General features: G+C 49.6%; 1 protein-coding gene across 1 annotated transcript in view; it reads right to left on the bottom strand.

Moving 5' to 3' along the window:
- Positions 1-19,437, bottom strand: part of GPT2 (glutamic--pyruvic transaminase 2) — a 35,425-nt gene extending 15,988 nt beyond the window's left edge. Inside the window, exons 1-6 of the mRNA XM_004704699.4 lie at positions 19,356-19,437; positions 18,891-19,155; positions 10,931-11,020; positions 9,027-9,135; positions 4,463-4,596; positions 1,966-2,209 (exon numbers count right to left, since the gene is read on the bottom strand). Coding sequence (XP_004704756.1) covers positions 1,966-2,209; positions 4,463-4,596; positions 9,027-9,135; positions 10,931-11,020; positions 18,891-19,133 — 820 coding nt within the window. The 5' untranslated portion in view covers positions 19,134-19,155; positions 19,356-19,437. The remainder of the gene's footprint in view (positions 1-1,965; positions 2,210-4,462; positions 4,597-9,026; positions 9,136-10,930; positions 11,021-18,890; positions 19,156-19,355) is intronic.
- Positions 19,438-22,636: the final 3,199 nt, after the last annotated feature.

Here is a 22,636-nt window from a genome sequence, read left to right as displayed (position 1 = left end):
TGGGAAAGCAACAAGCTTGGTTAACTCTTTGAAAGCTAATAGTGTTCAGAAAGCAGGCAAGGAAAGAAAGGAAAAGCAGTGAAATGGAAACAGTAAACACAGGGAGGAAGTAGAAAGAGTGCTTGTTACATTGTGAGGATTGCAATCACTGTCAAGTGAGGAGGGAGGGGAAAAATGAGGACCTAATGTCGGGGGTTTAAATGGAGAGAAAATGTTTTGAGAAACGATGTACAAATGCGCTTTACACAATTGATGTGTGTATGGATTGGGATAACAGTTGTATGAGCCCCCAATAAAACATCAAAATAAATAAATAAATAAGAAAAAAAATTAAAAAAAGAAATAGAGTGCGTTTCCCGACATGATCACTAAAGACAAAATGGGTGCATAAGCAAATGTGCTGAGGAAAGCTGATGGTGCCGGCTATCAAAGGATATAATGTCTGGGACCTTAAAGGCTTGAAGATAAACAAGCGGCCATCTAACTGAGAAGCAAGAAAGCCCACATGGAAGAAGCACACTAGCGTGTGTGATCATGAGGTGTCGATGGGATCAGGTATCAAAGACCCAGAACAAAAAATCATATTCTTGTGAATGAGGAGGGGTGTGGAGTGGAGACCCAAAGCCCATGTGTAGACAACTGGACATCCCCTCACAGAAGGGTCACAAGGAAGAGATGATCCCTAAGACCCCAGAGAACAAAACTAGCTAATTACTTATACTAATATGCACTTAAGGAGATCTCTGATACTGTTACTTTTTGCCAGACAGGCAAGCAAAGACCACTGTAAACCCTTGGCCAAGAAAGTACTTTTCTACTTTAAGCAAGTTATACGGTCTCTTTCCTAAGATGTGCTAGAACTTGCTGCTCCAAATGTAGTCTTGGAACCAGTAACAAGAGTTTCACTATCACCTACTTGTCAACCTATTTGGCTTCATATTCTGAAGCTCTATCCCGGACCAATGATAAAGCAAGCTATTTTAACAAATTAAAGTTTTACAACCATGATTCTAGAGCAGTGGTTCTCAACCTCAGCTGTACAGAATATGATGCTGGTGTCCCATCCCCACTGACTCTGGGGTATGGCCTGGGCTTGGAGACTTAGATAACCTTCCAGGGTAACTTTAATGTGCAGCCAGGGTGAAAAAGCCCAACCATGACAGTTTTCTACTGCAACACGGTTAGATTCCTTATTCCTCCCCCAAGGGGTTGGGTAAACGAGCGTGAACGCCAGCTGCACTCATTTTCTGTACTCAGGAATTCAAGTGGTGCTGTCAGCTGATTGGAGCCCCAGTTGATGTTCCCGAGAAGCAGATTCTACAATCAACTCCAACGTGCTTTGGCCCGTATCCCAATGATCTCAACAAAAGAGGAGAGAGAAGGCTGTGTTCTCTTCATCCAAGTAGTGCTGGGGCAATGTGAAGCCAGCAGCCCAGAATGATCGAAACAGGCAAGACTGTGTATTCTTTTCTCTTTGGTTAAAGAAAAATATGCAGAATTGTGTATGTGTGTGTGTGTCAGTGAGGGAGGCAGGTTTGAACTTCTGGACACAGTTCTCCACCCCCCCTTTTTTTCTTACTATGACTTTTTTCTCAGACCTCAAGGTACGTAACAATCCTGTGTCAAAGAAAAACAAAAACACACCCTAGCATTCTGGAAACTGGTTATGAAAAACAAGTAGGAGAGAAGGGAAAATGAGGCCTGGGAATTGTTTGGGTAAGGATTAATGGTTGGTGCTTAAACAAATTTAAGGTGGGGATGCTTGAAAAATGTAAACAGACAGGAAAAACAAACTATTCTTAATCATACTACCTTGCTCAAGAAAATCCCTGTTTGCTCATCGCCTAACATGGCCTATGGAAAATTTCAAGGCTTTAATTAGCAAACATAGAATTTGATTCAGAAAGGAGAGCAGAGAAAATTCCCTTTGGCTGAAAGCGTCCAGTGGTCCAGTACATTGCCTACCTGTGGGGTTCCCGGGGTTGATGATGCAGAGCACCTTGGGGTCACAGTGCTCTTTGGCCTCCCGCACAGCACGCCGGAGCTCGTTCACATTCAGGGCCCAGCAATTGTCCTCATCTAGGTAATAGTTCACCTGGATGGCATCGAGCTCGGAGATGACAGCTGAGTAGAGGGGGTACTGCGGGATGGGGACCAGCACGCCTGTCCGGGACTTGCCGCCCCCGGAGACAAGGATCTTCAGGATCGTCTGCAAGACAGAGTCACATTTACAAGACTCCACCTCTTCCTGGCCCTTGGGGGTTGATGGGCAAACAAGCCAGATGGCCCCAGCCACAGCCCTTCACCAGCAGCCCACTGCCTGCTGCCAGTGAGCAAGTTGCTTAACTCCCTCATTTGTAACTCTCCTCGTTTGTAAATGGGTCTGCTAAGACTCTGGGCAATGCAAATGACTAACCCTCTTTGCTGCTAAATGGAAGGCTGGCGGCTTAGCCCACCCAGAAGTGGTCAACCTCTGAAAATTCTCTGGAGCACAGTCTACTCTGGCGTGGGCATCAACTCTGAGGCAGCTGGTGAAGAATAAAATGTGTTAAAGTTTTTAGCATCTTGAGTGGCATGTGTTAGCAATTTTAAAGAGACCTATGGGGTTCTTATAAAGCAGTAGCTCCTCAAACTGGCCCCCCATCTTGGAATTACTCTGACCCTAATTCTGAAGTCCCATCCAGCATGTCTGGGCCTGGTGTCTCAGCAATCAGCAACCTCAGTAAATATCAATGTCCAAGTTGAAAACGTGCCCCGTGAGATTAAAAACTGAATACTACCACCTACTACCACCAGGTGGCGATTTGACCGGTTTCTAAAGTTGAGTAGGCCTTGCGTAAAGAAGGATTTCTGAGAAACCAGGCGATGGGAATGCTGTGGGGCACTGGTGGAGGTGGTTATAATTCACCGAATTAATATGTCTAGGCCTCTGCTGAGAGAGCCCCCACCTCACATATGCATAGTTCCTTTCTCAGGCTAAGCTCTAGGCAGAAACTGGCAAGAAACTAGTTTCTTTTCAATGAGCCTTGTTGATACTTTCCTGCCCTCCTCTGGGGCTTGTACCCACACCCAGACTTTTCTGGGAATCAAGAGGCGTCTCTACAGCAGGTCACAATGGAGGAGGGTGAGGGTGGGGGTGGGCTGAGGAGTGGGAGCCCCAACATTAGAATGCCAAGTGCCACAAGAGACTGACCACTTGACTATTGGGAGGCAGAGAGCTTAATGCATTTGAAACAAGCAATTACAGCCCTTGGAGGTCAGTAGACAGAGATTTACCCCATTAATGGAGGGGGCGGGGGCAGCCAGCATCTGGGTAGGAAGAATCATGAGGTGATCGCACTGAGCATGGAGCAGACTGGAAGAGGCGTGGCTGAAAGGAATGGAGGGGCCACAGGTCCCTGCTCCAGCCCAGGGCTGCAGATGCGAGCAATCCTGCTTTGTTCTGTCTGGGTGGTACGAATGGTGAACTGATTCCTAACTGGAATGTTCCGAGACACCTCAGAACAAAGGCCTGGTGATCTGCTTTTGAACAACTGAAACCCACTGGAGCACAGGTCTACTCAGACACACACTAGGCCACCATGAGCAGGCAGTGACTCGCTGACAACTGGCCTGGTTCATTCTGTCCACCTAGCCCACGCCTCTTCTCTCACCTAATAAACAGTCCCTCGCATCCATTATGTCCCTGCCTAGCAAAGTTACAATATGGATCTAATTATGCCCCTTCCTGCTTCAAAACATTAAATGACACCCTGTGACTCTTTCGACAATGACCCAAATCTTTCTTGTGGCCTTCAGGCCCTGCAGGACTTGGCCCCACTGCCTTCCAGCCCCACTGGTGCCAACTCTGTCCTCATTGTGCCTGCTCGTTCGTTCGTTTTTACTCCCATTTTTCAAACGCTCAGCCTCCCTCCAGCTCAAGGCCTGTGCATGTGCTGACCTTCGGCCCAGAACACCCTCTGTCTCCGCCTCCACCAGCTCCCTCAGCATTCCTTGGAGAAGCCTTCCTAGATTGTGTCCACCCCAGTGTCAGTTCCTGCTGTCCCGCTGCCCCCACCTGCAGCACAATGCCCTCTTTTCAGGGTGGGAGACAGACTGAACATCGGTGATGTGACTACTATGATTCCCTGATATGAATTCCTGTCTAGCACTAGTGTATAAGCTGGCTCCCAGGTTCCCCAGCACCTGGCATAGTGCCTGGCAGAGGAAGGACACAAGTCCATGCCACCAGACAGATGGGCACACACGAGTGCCCCAAAGCCCTTCTCCAGCTGAACCTGCTGGTAAACGCTCTGGAAGGAAATCAAGGCTGCAGTATCAGTAGGTTCAAAGGCAAGGACTGCAGGCTTCCAGGGCACCCACACCCTCTGCCCAGATCTGCCTCCCCGCTGGGTGGCTAATGTGCAAAGTTGTTCTTGGTGTGGGTGAACTCTGAACAACATTGAGCTATCCCCTCACGTACGGAAATGCCGTCGCTAGCTCCAGTTGTCAGGTAAATATTATCAGGGTCTGCAGGCACGCCGCCATCTCTCCTGGTGATGTAGGCAGCCACGTCTTCACGGATGCAGTTGACACCCTGGCTAGCACTGTAAGCCCCTGAAAGACAGCAAGCAAGATAGTGACTAGAGGCAGAATGTCTGGCTCCACAATTGGAGTGTCCAAATCATTACCTGGGGAGATCTCAGGTGGGGCCCACCTCCCACAGCTCCACTATTGACACGCTGTTTAATCAACCACCTGGGTTATAGCTACATATCTCCTAACCCATCCACCCACCTCATCCATCCATCTACCCAATCTACTCATCCACACATCCACTCACCCATATGCTCATCCATCCACCTACTCACCCACCCATCTATTTAGCCACCAATATTTTGTGAGTACCTATTACATATCACTGTTATAAGCCCTGGCTGCTAACCAACACCCATGTTGTCTGCTCTCTTGAGGATTTACACATGGTTTATAACAATATTACAGATGAGATCCCTAGGCCTCTACATCACCATTGCCTGCCCCCATGGTTTCAAAGGGCTTGAGGAATGGGTCTCTCTCAGTATGAAGCCTTGGTGTTCTAAATGCCCTAGAAACGAATAATACCCTCCAAATTTTCACTATTGGAGGTGAGAAGTCAGGCCACACCATGAAATGAAATTCAAAACAGGCCAACCTTATAAATGGTGCTAGAAGTAAGAACAGTGGTTACCTGAGAGGCAGGGGCAGGGGAAGAGGCACTGACTGCAAGTGGGTACAAAGGAGCCTCTGGGGTATGGGAAATGTTCAGCATGTTGTTCTGGGGGGTGGTTACATGGGTTGTATATATTATTCAAGCTGCTTGTTAATATTTTGCATTTTATTGTTTGTAATAACCGATAAAAAGTGGTGGGGTTGTTTTGTTTTCAAGTCATGTAAACATGTAAAAAGAATTAGAAAAGCGCTTACACAAAATTTCTCTAGTAGACTCACTCGGGTGAGATAAATTTGGGGGGATATGAATCAGGAGACTGAGAGTCAAAATGGGAGGATTTTTCACTATAGATTCCTTAAGAGCTTTTGAATTTTACACTGTATTAAAGAAAAACAGCCTTCTTCTAAGGTTGCTGCAAGACTATTAACAGGAGGCAGAATGGGACTCTGGAAAGTTCTAGATTCTTCTCTAGGGCCTGACACCCAGGAGGCATTGAACCAAAAGAGCACTAACCAGGCTCCGCCTCAGCGTCTGACCAGCTGCAAAATGAGGAGACTAGATTAATACCTAAGGTGCCAAGTGGCCGACATTAACGGGCATTCAATCTAGATGGCACAAAGGCGCCTGTTACATAACTTTGGGTATTTGAGTACATCCAAAATGTTTTATAAATTTGAAATGGGGGGGAGGGGCAAATGTCAGTCTTAGAGAATCTTCCCTCCCCTGGTTAACTTATTTGATACATCTGTGCTCCCTTACTGTGAACTCTTCCTCTGCCTAGTTTGTTCTGCCTTTTTCAACCACCTTCTTGTGCTTCGTGGGCCTGTCCATGCCGCCTCAGCCAGACCTTTCCTCCTTCCTGCCTCAATTCTATAAGCGCTCTTGACTGGCCATTGACAAGCTCCCTCTACCTTCTAAGGAAGCTCCAGGTTTATTTTTGCGCCAAGACATGTGAACGTTCAAGGGCCAGTACGAGTCCAGCCCCAGGGGGCCTGCCCTAAAGAATTCACCTACTTTCAACTCCTTTCCTGACCTATCATTTCACCAGTTATTTTATATGGAGGAAACCCTGCCTCCCAACTTGACTGGAAATTCCTGGAGGGCGGGGACCATTATTTTCTCTCTCCTCGAGTACCTAGCCCACTGCTGGGCTCCACCCCAGCTTAGAACCTGAGAAAAGCCCTTGAAGCTGAAGGTCAGCTTCCCCAGAGCCTACAAACTGGCACCATTGCCACTCCCCAACTCCCCAGCCTCATCTCCTGCTGCCACACCCAGGCTCCCACTTAAACTCAGTAACATTCAGCCCCAAGCCCTGGGGGCTTTACGCATGCTGCTCCTTGCTTGGCAGGCATTTGCAGGTTCTCTTACTCATCCCCAGGGTCCAGTTTGAATGCCCTCCCTCTGCTTACAATTCCTTGTTATGACCCCACAGCTCTCTGACTTACCCCGCAAAGCAAAGCAAAACCAAACCAACTGTTATCAAGTCAATTCTGACTCGTGGCAATCCTATAGGATAGAGTAGAACTGTTCCCTAGAGTCTGTGAGGATGTACATCTTGACGCGAGAAGACAGGCTTATCTTTATCCCCTGGAATAGCAAGTACATTAGAACTGTTGACCTCGTGGTTAGCAGCCCAACATGCAACCCACTACGCCACCAGAACTCCTACCGATCCCAAAGCACTCATTAAAACTGGGGATTCTGTGTTTCTATGAATTCATTTTTAATGCCTGTTTCCCCCAAATCCAACTGTGGTGTTCAGCAGTACAGAACCCTACCACCTCACTGCCAGTGTCCCTCGGTGTCTGGTACCCGGTATGCTCAATGAGGGGCTGGGCCAGGGCACACCAGTCCTTCCTCACTCAGGTATGTGTTAGGTTTTGCTTCAATGCTAGCTAAGATCTGAGATACCACCAGTGCACTCATCCAGTGCACTGAAACTGGACGGAACTCCAGGAAGAAATCATCTTTAAGGTCATGATAAAAAGGCCCCGGGTGAGCTTCAAGGCTAGGTGCACACAGTTAATCTCCACCTGGTCCAGGTGGCCCCGGAGGAACACGGACAAACATTTCCCATTTCCTTTTACTTCCGTGGACAGGTACCTAGACTGATTTGGCTCAGCACACAGAGCGCATCACTGCTGTGCCGCTGTCATGAAAGGGGACCACACTGCCCCTCTCCCTGCCATGGACAAGGCCTGGAGTGACCCCTAGGATGAGCTTGTCCACACCTGGGCACTTGCCATTCTTCCTAGGTCATGGATGGGGAGTCTCAGAGGGCACTACCTCACCTGTATGGCGCCCCTCAAATGCCAACTGTGCTCTTGTTAAAACATCCCAAGAGAGGACTCACAGAGGCCTGGCCTCCCATCCATACCCCCAGGCCTGGTTGGCACAGTTGCAAAGACTAGCACAGAGGAACAGAGACTCCCTGCCTGTCTTCCAGTCCAGACACTCACAGCAGACACACAGAAGGCTCCTTCACCCACCCCTGCCTCGTGGAGGAGTCTGGGCCTGAGGCCTAGGTCTTTGAGAAGCACCTTTTTCCTCAGGGCAGTGTGGGGGCTGCTGACTGCCTGTTTGTGGTTTAGGCCTCCACCCACGTGCCACTCAGGCCCGTCCCTTCCTGAGAGGGGCGCCACCGGGGAGAGTGCCCAGGCTGGGAGGGACAAAGGGCTACGGGCTGGCAGCCAGGAAGAACATTCAATACAGAGCACAGTCGAAAAAAAGGGAGTACTGGTAGAAGACCCAGGGAACTGGAAGGAAAAGCAGAGCCACTACTGAGCAAGCCACAGTCGTCCCTTCCAGAACATTCGTCCCTTCCAGAACATTCGGGCACACATCCTAAAAAAGCGTTTAAGAACAAATAGTTCCCTCTGGACTGCGGGAACTGGATTCCCTGTGAAGGTGCTGAATGAAGGAATGGGCGAACATACACATATGAAAGAAAATGAAATGGGAACAAAAAGCCAGCAGCTCAGAGGCTTGAAATCTCAGCAGGGATGGGGATAGTTATTTTCATGGCTGCAGAGTCAAATTCCTGGGCCCCCTCCTAGGAGCACTCCGGTGCTTGGCATGCTGGGTAAGGAGGCATGCTGGGCTAAGTAGAAGGCAATGGGAACCCAGAGAAACAGTGAGACTGGTGGCCAGGCTGGAGGGAGCCTTGAGAAGGGAGCTTCTGTGAAGGGTGACGGTATAACTTGGGAATGAGTATGAGTGATGGCTGAAGCACACGATGAACCTAAGTAATGTCACCGAACTGTGTACATGTGAACATTACTGAAATGTCAAATGCTTGAGATACATATTTACCACGATTTAAAAATCAACAGTATATATATGTTAAAACTTTCATCCCTGGTGAAATTTGAACTCCATTCTACATTTTTAACAAGAGGGAGGGAGGGAAAGCCATCAGGAACTCAGGTGTTTCCCCCTCCCTAAGTTGTCCACTACCCCTCAGAGAGGGCCTGTTGGTGTGCACCCTCTGTGTGCCCTTTGCTTCCTTCCCATTTCGGCTGCTGAGGCCAGAAACCGGCTAACCCTTCTAAACTGGAGGGAAAGTTCCTCTGTTGAAACTGGTTCTTGGCCCAAACCCAATCTGGCCTTGAAATAAACTTGCAGTGCCTCAGTCCATGGACAGCTGTCTTGACTTCTTCAGCTCAGCAAACCAGAGGCCGACTAAGGCCCAGTGGAAAGCACCACTTTGCATTCCTTCTGCACACAACCGGACACACACACACACACACACACACACACACATTCGTGGGTGCACAGCCACCACCCTTCATCCAGCCGTTCATGCCCTCTGGGACAGGGCAAACTGAAGCCTCACCCAGGCTGTTCCCACCACAAGCCTGTAGGATCCTCCGGGCGCGTTTCTTAGCATCTTCTGGGAAGCTGGGGCTGTCCAACAGGTTAGGGTAGGTGCAGAGTGCCATCACCTGGGGGAACAGAGGCTCGGGCTGGACTCTAGGAGGGAGCACCAGGTGGGACACAGCAGATACCAGGGCTCAGCCTGGAGGCGCATGAGGAAGGGGAGGATATGGGGAGATGCCAAGGGATGGGAGACATCAGGGTTTGGGGCCATGGGTGAGCTGACAAAAACAGTCATAGAACGCAGCAGGCTGTGTATCAGCTCCCCACCCCGGCTCCTCCATAAAGGACAGCGGGCTCACACAGCACAGGAACCAGGGGTTTCCCAAGCAGAGCTCCACACTGAGGGGTGGGGAGACCCCAACTAGCAGGAGCTGGACTGCACAGACCCCTCCTTTCAGCCTGCTCTACTTTCCACTCCTTTCCTGGACTCTTCCTCCTAACCTTCTCCCTTGCCAGAACCCTAAACTGGGCCAGCTTCCCTTTACCCCACAAATCAAGAAGATGAAGCAAGAAATGTGTGTAAAGGTATCATGGACCCTGCTCAGGAGCCAAGGCGAAGCTGGCACAGCAGCAGGGTTGGGTTCAGTGCTCTTGCTTGAGGCGGGAGGCTTCAGGTGGATACTGGCTCATCTACATCTGCACCGTGGAGATCAGAGGAGGTGTAGAATGCCTGGGAAGCCAGGCTGGGAACCCAGCACCACTGGGCTCCTGGGGCTGAATTTATAAGGTGGGCCAGTCAGCCAGAAGCCGAGGCAGCAGGGTCTGCCCGTGCTTTGTGCAGGGAGGACCCGTAGGGTTATCTCCCCAGAGGCTACAAGCGTACAGTTGGGAGTGGGCCCCCTGACACGCGCCCACTCCACGTCCCTGGCAGAGGGTATTAGTCAGGTTTTTCTCTTCCCTGTTTGGTTGGATCCATTTCCTCATTCTGGGCCCAGCTTGGGGGACTTGATTTTTGTAGCGCTCGAGGTCTCGAGCAGTGGCTACGGGAGGGAGGGAGGAGGGCGGAGGGGAGCAAGCATGGTGGACACACCTGGTTCGAGCCTCATTGCCTGTGTAAACAGGCAGAGGCACGGCTTGCAGAGGCATCTCAGCCCTGTCCCCTCCTCAGCATGGGGGAGCTCCCTATCCTAGGAGAGAGGGCAGGGCAGCACCTCCTTTGTTCAAGCCCCTGGAATAGGAGATATGACCAGGAAAAGGGTCTTGGGGTACTCAGCTTGCATCGACCCTGTCTGCCCAGGTATATATTGCTTCAAAGAGGGCCCCAGTTCTCCCCTAGGAACAAGGTTTCTGCAGCCTCAGTTAGGCTGCCAGGTGGCATATTCCCGCCTTGCCTATTGTTCTCTCCAGTCAGCAACCCCAACTGGGGGCCGGGGGGAGAGGAGGGGCTCCTGTTCGAATGGAGACAATGAGACCCGCCTCCAGGGGCTTTCAAGATCAAACTGAGTCTTGTCAGGAGAAAGGCCGATGTGTAGCTGCCGAGCTACATACGCACTGTCAACACTCAAACCTGGCCACAGCACTCAGCCCATGGGGCCTCATGCTCTCTCCATACTGGTCTACCCCATGCCCTTGCTGATTGGCTCTGAGCTCAGTGTTCAGGATCATAAACCATGGCGAAGATCCTTGGGAACCTCATATAGCACACCAACCCCAAAATGGGTTTAGAGATTTTAGATGACCTTAGAGAAAATTGAGACAGTGCTATTTGAGACTGCTTTCTCCTGGACTGGACTGTTTGCTGTGGACCAAGAAGGCTGGATGGCAGCAGCACAGCAGAAGTGAGAGGAGCTGGCTGACCCTGTAAACCCACGCTGGCCCTGCCCAGTATCTGGTTCCCCCTTTCCTTTGTTCCCAGCTCACCTGTCGGAGGAAGGTGATTGGCTGCTGGCCCATGGCATGGGCATCCCCGATGTTGGCACGGATGACCTCAGTAAATGGTTTTTTGATACCCTGAGCAGAGAGAAGGGAACAGGTGGTTACTGAGAGATATTCAGACCCTGGATTCCAGTAGCCAAGCAGTGCTCCCTTGGGGTGCTTATTAATAAACATCGCTATTTTGAGCTTGACCAGGTGTTAGAAACTGTGCCAAGCGCTTGAAATGCCTGGTCCCATTTAATGTTCACAACCACCCCAGGAGGAAGAACTGTTATGAATCCCATTTTACAGACGAGTAAATTCAGGCTCCAAAGATTAAGAATCTTGCCCAAGATGACATAACTGAGAAGTACTTCAGAGCCAGATCTCCGACCATCACTGTGCTCCACCACTTCTCCTTCCCAGAAAGGCTGGAGGTGCATTTCTGGGCTGCAACATATCTCACCTCAGGCAGCTGCAGGTGCAAGCTGAACTACCCTGTTATCTCAGCTATGTCTAAGAGCAGGCTTGTGCATTAATATAACAGGAAGGGGACAGGGGTCAGCAAGAGATCAGGCCAAACATCAGTGAGAGAGTCGTGCAACCCTTCTGCACCTGGCTCCCCAGCAGACTTCTACCTCAACAGCACAAATAACTGGCTAGGGACTGGAGGCCACTTCTGTGGACACCCTCACGCCCAGGACACACAGATCTGATGGCAGGGAGCTCTTAGGCTGTCCCTTTGTAACTCTGGCTATGGAGAAAGAAGAATTTGGGCTGATTTTTGCATTAAAAAAAAAAAAAAAAAGCACCAGGGATGAAAGGACTGATTGAAGATCTAAATTGAGGCCAGGGCTTGAGCAAGGTGTTTTGCTCAGAAAAGGGGTCACACTGGAAGAGGAACTTGGGACCTTTGCACCACCACTGGAGAGGTGAGGGAAGGATGCCCCAGCCCTGCAGGGGGTGTGTGTGTTGCGTGTTGGGGTTCCACAGCAAAGGCTGGTGGGATCTGGACATTTCTCCCAACCCCCAATTAGCCACATGTTAGCAGCAGGTCCAGGGACCTCTTGGGTGACTGGAGGGATTATCTGAGACAAACAGTGTGAAACTTACACCATCTTACAAATCCAGGCAAAAAACAAAGTTAAGGTGGTCATGGTGGAAGAAGAGGGGGTGGGGCAAGAGGTGACAGAGCTAAGGGGTGCACTGGTGGGAGGTCCAGGTCACCTCCCCATCTCCCCAAATACACATTTTAAAAAACATAATTCTATGGTTTGGACAGTTATTTTCTCTCCAGCTCACATAGTATGTGAATGAAATCAACTTTGTCCATGTCTTTAAAACCAGCATCCTACAGCTAAGTGAGAACCAGGCGGCTTGATGGATGAAGGCGACTGACTGCAAAGCAAGTCTCCTAGCCAGGACTTCTGGCTTCAAATAGAAGCTTCCAGCTTATAAGCTCCTGCCATGTAGACATTTTGAAGGGAAAAAAGGATCTTTTCAATTTTTGTACACCTTCTATCAAGTTCTTCAAGGCTGGTCAACATGAGGAGATTTCTAGGGGCGCCGGGAAGCAGGGGGTCCAAGCCTGGAAAGCCAGGGTGAAAGGTACAGCCCACTGCACCAGGCCTTTGCCCCAGAGAGACACAGGCTGCAAGTGTGTGGTCTTCTGGTTCATTCTGCAGGCAAGAGCCAAGATGCCTGGGAGCAGGGGTAGTTGTCCTGGTGCCAGCATGCAAAGGGGCAGGCCAGAACCACCCCCTGGCACTGGGCCCCTTTTGTCAGCACTACTGACTCAATGCAGCGCCCTAGCCCGGCCAGCTGAATGCAGGTGATTTCCATGGACACAGCCCCTTCTTCAGCAAGGAATAAATCTGTCACAGACTCAAGGGCCAGGCAGCCAAAGTCAGGGTGAGGATAGAACAGGAACAAAGGCCTGGACCTTCCTTCCCTAGGTCCTCCCCCTGCACCATTCAATTGATTCAGAGCATGTCCATAGGGAGCCTGGAAAAACTGAGCATCTATTTTCTTGAGTTTTGGCACCTGCAGACACTTTGCTATGATAGATGAGTGAAGGGTGGGAAATTGGCTCCGGAGAATAGAAAAACAGCAAGGGGACCAGGTTAACCAGCCAAGGACCATCAACAAAGTCTACTCTAGGTTGCCTCCTGTTATCTGGTAACTCAAGGTCCACACATAGGCTGGGAAATACCAAGGGTCCAGAGCAGGCGACCCATGGTAACTCATCCAGGTCTGACCTCACCTCAACCCTGTGCCTGGGCTCTGCCTGGTCAGGGGGACCAACAAGCATGTGGCACCCAGGTTTCTGTCACAGCGTCCTAGAGACCACCCGTTTAATGCACCCAGAGCTGCTTCCCTGTGCAGCACTGAGCAAAGGAAGGCCTTACTTACGGAAGGCTCCCTTCCCACCACTCCAGCCCAGGTAGGGATGGGGGAGGAGAGTAGGCGCCCATACTCAGGGAATGACATATTTCCCAGGATGCTGTTGTTACTGTTGTTAGCTGCCACTGACTCTGGTGACCCCTTGCATAATGGAACAAAAACTGGCCCAGCCTGCTTCATTCTCATGACCAGTTATAGATCGGCCAGAAAAGTTTTCATTGGCTGTTTTTCAAGAACAGACCACCAAACCTAATCTATCTTGGTCTGGAAGCTCTGCTGAAACCTGCCGGGCGTTACAGCAACAAAAGCCTCCACTGACACAGTGGCGACTGCCTATGAGGAGCACTGGTAGGGAATTGAAATCAAGTCTTCCACAGGGAGAATTCTTCCACTGTACTACCACTGCCCCCTTCAGAGGTGAAAGAAAATAGACTTATTATTGTCCTTCCCAGTCCACAGCTCCAGCATCACCATATGAGGGTTAGGGGACAGACGGAGGACTCTAACTGTACCCATTTCCTCTGGTAAGGGAGAGTTCTTCTCATCCCAGGGACACATGAGCAGGAGTGGCTAGTTCCAACCTCTCATTCATCAAACACCCATTGATCACTCATGCCCCAGGGATAAGAGTGCACAAGGCAGACAAGGCCACCTTCCTTAGGAACCCAGTCTGAAGAAGAATTGGGCATGGTGGGGAGTTCGGCAGGTGTGGGAGAGAGAATACAACTGGCTCCAAGAGCATTTATGAAAAGGCCATGGGCTCTCTGAACCCAAGGAAGTGATGCAGGAGGTAAGAAGCCCCACAGAGAGCTCTAGAATACAGACGCAGGTTAAACCCCGCATTCTCTGAAGACAGCTATGTGTCTCAGCTGGGGAAACCCAGGCTTAGCTCAGCTCTGGCCTAGAGCAGCATTGGGCAAGATAAAGAAAGCATGGATGAAACCAGAGCCCCAGCAATACACAACTATGACAAAGAGGTTAGGTTGGAACTCAAGGGTTGAGTGTTCTGTGCAGGGAAGGGGGGCAGAGATCCTGAGAGGGTGGAGACCCTGAAATCACAGGATAACTGAGAGTGTCTACATTTCCGAGGCAGAAGAGGGATGAACTCAGAATGAGGTCTAAGCAGGGCCATTCCGGACAGAAAGACGGAGGCCTAGGAAGGAAAGAGCCAGTCCAAAGAGCACAGATGAAAGCCAACTTCACCAGAAGGGAAAACAAAGTGGGACCCTTAGCATATCCACATCATCAGGTTTCTTAGCTTGAGAACAAAGATTCTTTAGAGTTCAAATTGGCTTCTAGCTATTCAAAGTCTTACTACTAATATCTCAAATCAACCTTGAGAGAAATAAATTGGCCCCACTTTGTAGAAGAGTAAACTGAGGACAGAGTGATTTGAATGACTGTCTGAAGCCCAGAGCATGCAGAGTAGAACCCAGGAGGCAAGATTATGGTGACCTGGGCAGGGCGGGTTCTTCTCACTGCCTCTGAGTCGATTCTGACTCAAAGCAACCCTACAGGATGGACTAGAACTGCTCCTTTGGGTTTCCGAGATTGTCAATCTTTACAAAAGCAGACAGCCTAATCGTTCTTCCAGGAACTGGCTGGTGGGTTGCAGTTAGCAGCCTCTCACTTAACCCACCATGCATCAGAGCTTCTTTCTTCCCACAAGAAGCCTACATAATAAATGTATTTTATTTTATTTTTTATTTTTTTAACATTTTATTAGGGGCTCATACAACTGTTATCGCAATCCATACACACATCAATTGTATAAAGTGCATTTGTACATTGTTTCTCAAAACATTTTCTCTCCACTTAAACCCCCGACATTAGGTCCTCATTTTTCCCCTCCCTCCCCGCTCCCCCCTCCCTCATGACCCCTTGATAGTTTATAAATGGGTATTTTGTCATATCTTGCCCTGTCCGACGTCTCCCTTCACCCACTTTTCGGTTGTCTGTCCCCCAGGGAGGAGGTCACACACAGTTCCATGTAATCGGTTAATAAATGTATTTTAAAGTAGCATCTAAACTACAGGAAATGATCAACGAGATTGCACTTGGTGTACGTATGCAGAGGTTCTCGTCTTAGTTCTTAGCTAACTACACTCCTGTGCTGTCATGCCATCCCATCTTTACCAGTGTTTGAATGCAGCACACACAGATGACAGCAGCGGCCCCTGTTCTGGGTGTTTGGCTCTATGTTTACTTTTACAACTGGCAAAATAAAGCCGTTCCCCGCCCCCCAATTGTGCCTACTCTGTCCACCCACCACTTTACCCTCCCCAATAAAGCAAGAGAAAGAGCTGACAGATCTTTTCAAAGCTCCTACTAATGGCAGCTTATTTTAAGTGCTGCTCCCAATGAACACCCAAGACCAGGATCTGAAAAGCTAGGATAGGTTCCCCGCTTGGAGCTGCTATCAGGGAGAAGGGAGTTCGTTGTTAACACTCACTGAGCCCACCTCCCCACCTCCCTTCTCCAGAGACAAAAGGAAAGGAAGTGGCTGGCCAGCCATTCCAAAGTCAAACACAAAAAACCGGTGTATCCAACCAAACTATTTGCAGAGGAATCCATCCAGCAGCACAAAGGTCCTGACGCCACCAGGGGGCACGACCTGAGCCCCAAGACACCCTTGGACAGACAAGAAGGCACAAAAACTCAGAGCAAGTAGGGATCTCTGAGACCAGCCAGGCCATTTCTCTCATTTTATGGACTGGAGAAACTGAGGCTCAGAGAAGATATGAGATTCGCCTCAAGTCATCCTCTAATGAAACAAGTCTATCAGTCAAGTTCTGATCACAGCAATTTAATACAAAGATTAAAAAACTGAAATTGTGCCAAGCCAAGAACTCCCCTAAAAATAGAGAGGTGGGGTGAGCAGAAATATGGCTTTATCAGAAAAGGCAGTGTTTAAACCAGCCAAGTGGAGAGGAGCTATGTCCTTGGGAAGGAAAGGATTCAAGGTACAAATAGTTACCATACTTGGCTGTTAACCGAAAGGCTGGAGGTTCAAGGCTACCAGAGACATATCTGAAGAAAGGCCCGGTGACCTATTTCAGAAAAATTAGCCAAGGAAAACCCTGTGGAGCAAAGTTCTTCTCTCAGACACATGGGATTGCCATGAGGTGCAACTCAACAACCAGTAGATGGGCCAGTGCCTAGAGCTGAGAAAAGGAGACTCCACGGAGTACGAATAAGATGAGACAAGTTCTAAATGAAAGCCTCTTCCATGGACTGAATTACGTACCTTAAAAATATTTGTCAACTTGGCTGAGCCATTATGATTCTCAGTGGTTTGGCAGCTGTGTAATGATGCAATTTAGCAATTGTGTAAAAATGCAATCATCCCGCCATGATGTGACTGAATCTCTTATAAGGGGATTAGGGTGGGATGTAATAAGCTCAATGAAAGGTGAGTTTCCCGGAGTGTAGCCTTCATCATCTTTTATCTTGGAAGAGATAAGAGGTCAGAAAAATAAGCAGGGAGGGGTCTGACTACCCCAAGAAAGAAGAGACTACAGTAGTGTGTGTCCTTTAGATCCAGGGTCCCGGCACTGAGAACCTCCTAGGCCAGATGACAATTGACACTCTCCAAGGAACACAGAGTCCCCAGATGTTGAAAAGAGACAAAGATCTTCCTCCAGAGCATGAGAGGGAGGACACCTTCCCCTCAGCTGGCAATCTGAATTCAGACACCTAAACTATGACAGAATAAATTTGTTTGTTAAAGCCATCCACTTATGGTATTTGTTACAGCAGCACTGGCTAACTCTGCACCAGAGAATGCAGGTGGACAGAAATAAATTCTAGACTAACTCAGGGGTGGAACATGGGAATGTCTCAGAAATCACAGGTGCCTCTGCCCCAAAGGACCTAGAAGTTTCCCTATCGTCAAAAGACATCCCAAGAAACTCTGTCTTAGGTCTTCATTTCCCAGCAAAACACACCAGAAAGGAAGGATCAGGGTCGGGGACTCAGGCCTGTAATTAGTTACTTATATAACAGTTAGTTCAAGTCAAAGACAGTCCTGAACAGAAGTGTCAGTTAGCAAAAGGCTGGATAATCCCTGGAAATCTGCCAGCCCTGGAACGGGAGCTATCATCTATAACGTGATAAAGCAAGAGCAATTTAGTCCTAGCTTTCAAAGGGGGACCTTACTTTCACCAGGACCAGCTCCAGCTTGCCAGGTGTCAACAAGGAAGAAAAGAGAAAATTGTCCCTGCCCTGGTCCACCTCTAGGCCAGAGAAGTACAGAAACGGAAGCAGGCTTCTTTCCTGGGCCAATCTTTAAACTTAGCCCTGCAAGGAGTCAGCAGGAGACATCGGACTCTGACTTGTCCAGTTTACTGTTTGGAGTCAGCAGAACTGAGTGTCCCAATGCGCTATCAACAGGCCATGACTTTATCACACCCTCAATGTCTTGGGGGAAGGGGAGGGGCGGGGAGGCAAGCTTTCGCCATGGCTTCAGACCAGGCCTTCAAGGGACTCTAAGAGACCATGTCCCTGGGGGTCTAGTTTCTCTGAGAGTACAAGGAACACCTCACCTCCTTATTCTAAGTCAGAATTATGTTGAACAAGCAGCTAGGAAATTGGTTGATCAGTATCTTGCAAATCTTGCTTATTTTTATAGATAACTCCTCTTGACTGTGCCTCCTAAATGTGGGAAACTAGCACTGAAGGAAATAAGACTGGCTTTCCCCCCCACACACCTAAATTCCACCCAGATAAGAATTCTGAGTGTCCATCCCTTACACCCATTGTTGCCACCCAAATTGTCGGGATACAGAAGTCTCTCCTGGGTGTGTGTCTGTGGTTACTGTATACACAGCTATATACTCCAGTCAAGACCCCACCCAGGCAGCCCCTAAAATGAAGACGGTCCTGGGGCCGCCTTACCAAGACCTCAAAAACCCAAGCCTTTGACTAGACACTGTCCTCAGGGTGGGAGAACAAGCTGTGGCTAGGCAACTGCACAGTGAGGGTCCCCACAGGCTTGCAAGCAGCTCTTCCATACCCCTTCCCCAGCTCTTCCCCTGCCCTGCCCGCCCCCACCCCAGCCCCACCTCCCACTCCTGTCAGGGAAGCATTTCTGGCAAAGGGCCTGAGAGGGAGAGAACTCTTCCAGAATAAACCTAACGTTCCTCAGGGCCCCACCCCTCCTCCTCGATTTAAGAAGCATTAATTCACCACCCGCAACTCTTTTCTTTTTTGTTGTTTTGTTGGGTTTTTTTTAACTGAATTCCTGTTTTTTTCCCCCTTAGGGATCTTGGTCCCAGGTGGTCAGGGCAGCCAACTAACACACAGTGCCTGTCACCATGGGCCACTCAATTTATAACTGATTAATTCAATTCAACAAGAGAGCCTTATTTGACGGCTCAAGTAAGCTTCTTGCCAGGTCCCGGGCACTAGCGGGGGCAGGGAGGTGAGTGCCCTTTTGTTTTAGGCAAGTCTTGCGGAATGAAGGCGCACCTTGGGGCTGGGTTAGGGCGGTGGTCGACCCCCCGTGGAGAGCCACGTCGCTCCTTCCCCTAGGCTCCCCGGCTCTCCAGGCCCCAGCGCTCACCCGCTGCAATTCCAGTTCGATCTCTCCGGCCTTGAGCACGATGGGTCCCCGCACCGCGTACTCCACAGCCTTCACCTGCGGGTTCATGGACTCGAGCGTGAGGATGCGCTCGCGCGGGCTCCGCTCGGGCCGCACCTTGAGCATCGCCGAGGCCTCCACGGCTACGCTGCTCTGACTTCGGCTCCAGGAGCCCGGAGTCCGGAGCCTGCAGCCCCGCCGAGCCAGCGCCGCCGCGTGCTGCATCCTGTCACTTGCCCAGGGAAACCTTGGCACAGAAAGAAAGAACACGTCGCGCACAGCCGCGCCGAGCACCCGGTCCTCCCCAAGCCCGGCTCAGGGCTCTTTCAAAAAGCTGTGCCAGCCTGGCTCCGGGACTGGTGCCCTTCTACCGGCGACGGGGACCCTGCACCGCGCAAGATGTGGCTGGGCGGCCGGCCAGTCAGGATTCCCAAGGAAGCCCGATACCTGCAAGCAACCTGCCTGGCGCGGCCTGGCAGCCCCACGCCGCACCTCAGCTACCGCGCGCGCCCGCAGTAGCTCCCACACTCCAACGCCTGCAGCCGCATCACGGCTCCCGGCCCGCCCGGCCCCTGCGCCGACACACCCACTGCCGGCGAGTCAGCCCGGGACCTGCGCAGTGGCCGCTGGGCCTTGTAGTTCCTCGGTCGTTCTCCAAGCCTGTACGAAGCGCTAGAAAACTACAACTCCCATAGAGCACCGCGCGAGCCGGACTGGGGCCGGGCGGGACCCGGCAGGGGGCCGGGCCGGAGGCGGGGCTGGAGGCTCGGTAGGAGGCCGGACCGAGGCCAAGGTGGAGGAGGGAGCAATCCGTCTATCCCAGAGGTGCGTGGGGCGGCTCTTTGTCTTGTCTGCAGAGATGGAGAGAGCAGGAGGGGCTGGGCAGAGCCTGTCCATCGCAGCCCCTGCAACGAAATTAGACGATTCCTTTCTCCTGGGGGCGCAACCTTACCCCTTCCACACCTGCAAGGACGCGGCCTGCTAGATGGTGCAGTTGTGGTCCGGAGTTTCATCATCCCAGGCAGCGGCTGCTTACTCGGGGCTGGTAGGAAGTGGGGGTTAGGAGTTTGGGACCTCACTTCTGAGCGTCAGTTTTATAATCAGCAAAACAGGGTATGTCCCTAGCCTATAAGGATTACTGTGAAAAAAGACCACACCACTTAAATCCCCACTCCCCGCCCCAACTAACTACTCTGTTTTATTTCCTTCCCCCTGTCTGAATTTATACTGTTTAGATCACTTTTACTGGCTTCCGTCCTTTGGTGGCGCTGTCAGTTATGCTGCTAACCTTCAAGATTGGTGCCTCAAACCCACCAGCCTCTGCAATAGAAGTTGAAACTACTTCTCCCCTTAAAATTTACAGCCTCGGAAATCCTATGTAAGGTCGCTAGAGTGGGAATGTGTTCATTGGTAGTGGGTTTGGGGCTCTCCCTCCCCCACTAACGATGTAAACTACAGAGGTTTGTGTTGTTCCGCAGTAAGTCTTTGTGGAAGAGTGAATGGCTCCGAACTGGGTAGTCATTTCTGCCAAAGGTCTCTCCTTACAAAAGACTTCTTCATGGCAGGCTTAGAATTCAGAGCAAGGCTGTGAGTGCTGCTGCGGCTGTTCAGTCCCATTAAGTTCGCTCCCACTCACAGCACGCTCTGTGCCGAGTTCAGTGTCATATCAGTATGTTTATTTATTCGAGCCCATGTTTTCAGCCAGTCAGTCAATCTTATCAGGGATGAAATATACAATTTCCCTCTAGTTCTTGAATGCTACCCCCTCTCCCCCCCCCCTACTATCATGATCCCAATTCTACCTTACATATCCGGCTGGACTGGAGGAGGTTCACTGGCACAGATAGGAACTGGAAACACAGGGAATCCAGGACAGATGAACCCCTCAGGACCAGTGGAGAGTGTGGCGATATAGGGAGGGTGGAGGGAAGGTGAGGGAGAAAGGGGAAACAGATTAAAAGGTCTACATATAACCTCCTCCCCTGGGGATGGACAGCGGAGAAGTGGGTGAGGGAGACGTTGGATGGTGTGAGATATGACAAAATAATAATTTATAAATTATCAAGAGGCGAGGGGGGAGCGGGGAGGGAGGGGAAAAAATGAGTTGATGCCAAGAACTCAAGTAGAAAACAAGTGTTTTGAGAATGATGATGGCAACATATGTGTGAATGTGCTGGACACAATTGATGTATGTATGGATTGTGGTAAGCATTGTATGAGCCCCTAATAAAATGATTTTTAAAAGGGGGGGAAAAGGTTCTTCTTTCTTGCTCACCCTCCTGTTGAGGGAGGTAGGATAGTGTGAGGAATGGAATCAGAGTCCGGGGGTCTAAGTGAGACACCACAATGTACAGAGAGGACATCAGAGGCTCACACTTCCCCTCCAGGTTGAAGACTGATTTTCCACCTGCAAAATAAACAAATAAAGGTATTAAATGACATTTAAATTTCTTTCCAGCCCTGGAAATTCTGTAAGCTTGTAAGTTTTGAAATAAAAAGACAGTTCCCTCACCTCAAAACACACACACACACACACACACACACAAAACAGTTCCCTCGCCCTCGAAACACAGTACTACCTTATTCTAGAAACTCCTCAATGGTAGTGAGTTTGAGTTTGACCTCTGCTGTAAATATACCCATGGATTTAGTGGAGCATACTAGAGGGAAATTATGAATGTTTCTTTTATAACCCAAATGCCTGAGGGAATAAACTGCAGGCCTGGAGGATCAGGATCACAGTGTCGAGGACACTGCGATTGTAGCATAATTCACATTCTGTTGGCACAACACAGTCTATAAGACAATGTTCTACTTTTTTATTTGGCTCATAGCGAATAAGGTTGTAAGAGCTTGTGGGCAGCCATCTAGAGTGCAGCCACTGGTTTCTCCCATCCAGAGGAAAGAAGAGTGATCAAAGACACATGAAACAATTCGTCTAAAGGACCACTGGACCACGGAAACATCCGTCTCCATGGCCCTGAGACCAGAAGAACTAGATGAGCCTCAGGCAAGGTTCTCAACAGCTTCACTATCAGATAGCGATCACTGTAATTTTGATGATGCTGGATCAAACTTGATACTTGGTCAGTTTACCTCCCTCTTGACCGACCTGAATTTGCTTTAAGTGCAAGTATTTCTTCCTTGTTCTAAGGCAAACATTTCTTTCCTGGCTTTTTAAATATTGATGGTTGTCTTTTCTTTCTTACTTATTATTTATATTTGTATCTTTGTATTATTATCCTATTTTGTTTTTGTTTCTATTGGGTTTTCCTGTTTGTGAAGCATAGAAGGAGTACATACATGGAGATAATAACTGATACAAGTGTTTATTGGGGATGTAAGGGCAGGGGGGTGGGGGTGGGAGACAGTGATCCTCAGGGGATTTCAGGAACAACAACCTGTGGGAGGGGGGAGGGAGCACTAGAACTGATTGTGATTACACAACTCATTTGAAAAGCCATTTAACCACAGGGGGGAAAATTCTAAAATTGACTGTGGTAATGATTGTACAATTCTTCTTGATATGATTGAACTATTGAATTGTATGGTGTGTGGATCATATTAAAAAAAAGAAGAAAATTTAAAATCTTATAAAGATTGTCATGAGCAACTCGATCAATAATTACTTAACGCTCTTTGACATTTTCGAATGCTCGGTTTATTCACTTCAATCACACATCAAACAATCTAACAATTCTAAAATTAACTCGTTATTAACTATAGGG

Source organism: Echinops telfairi, unplaced genomic scaffold (assembly GCF_000313985.2).
Source record: "Echinops telfairi isolate 266 unplaced genomic scaffold, ASM31398v2 ScPeMD7_2291;HRSCAF=2852, whole genome shotgun sequence".
NCBI classification, from domain to species: Eukaryota; Metazoa; Chordata; class Mammalia; order Afrosoricida; family Tenrecidae; genus Echinops; species Echinops telfairi.
The sequence above is the reverse complement of the archived record's forward strand: the minus strand, read 5'-3'. Positions and strand labels throughout refer to the sequence as shown.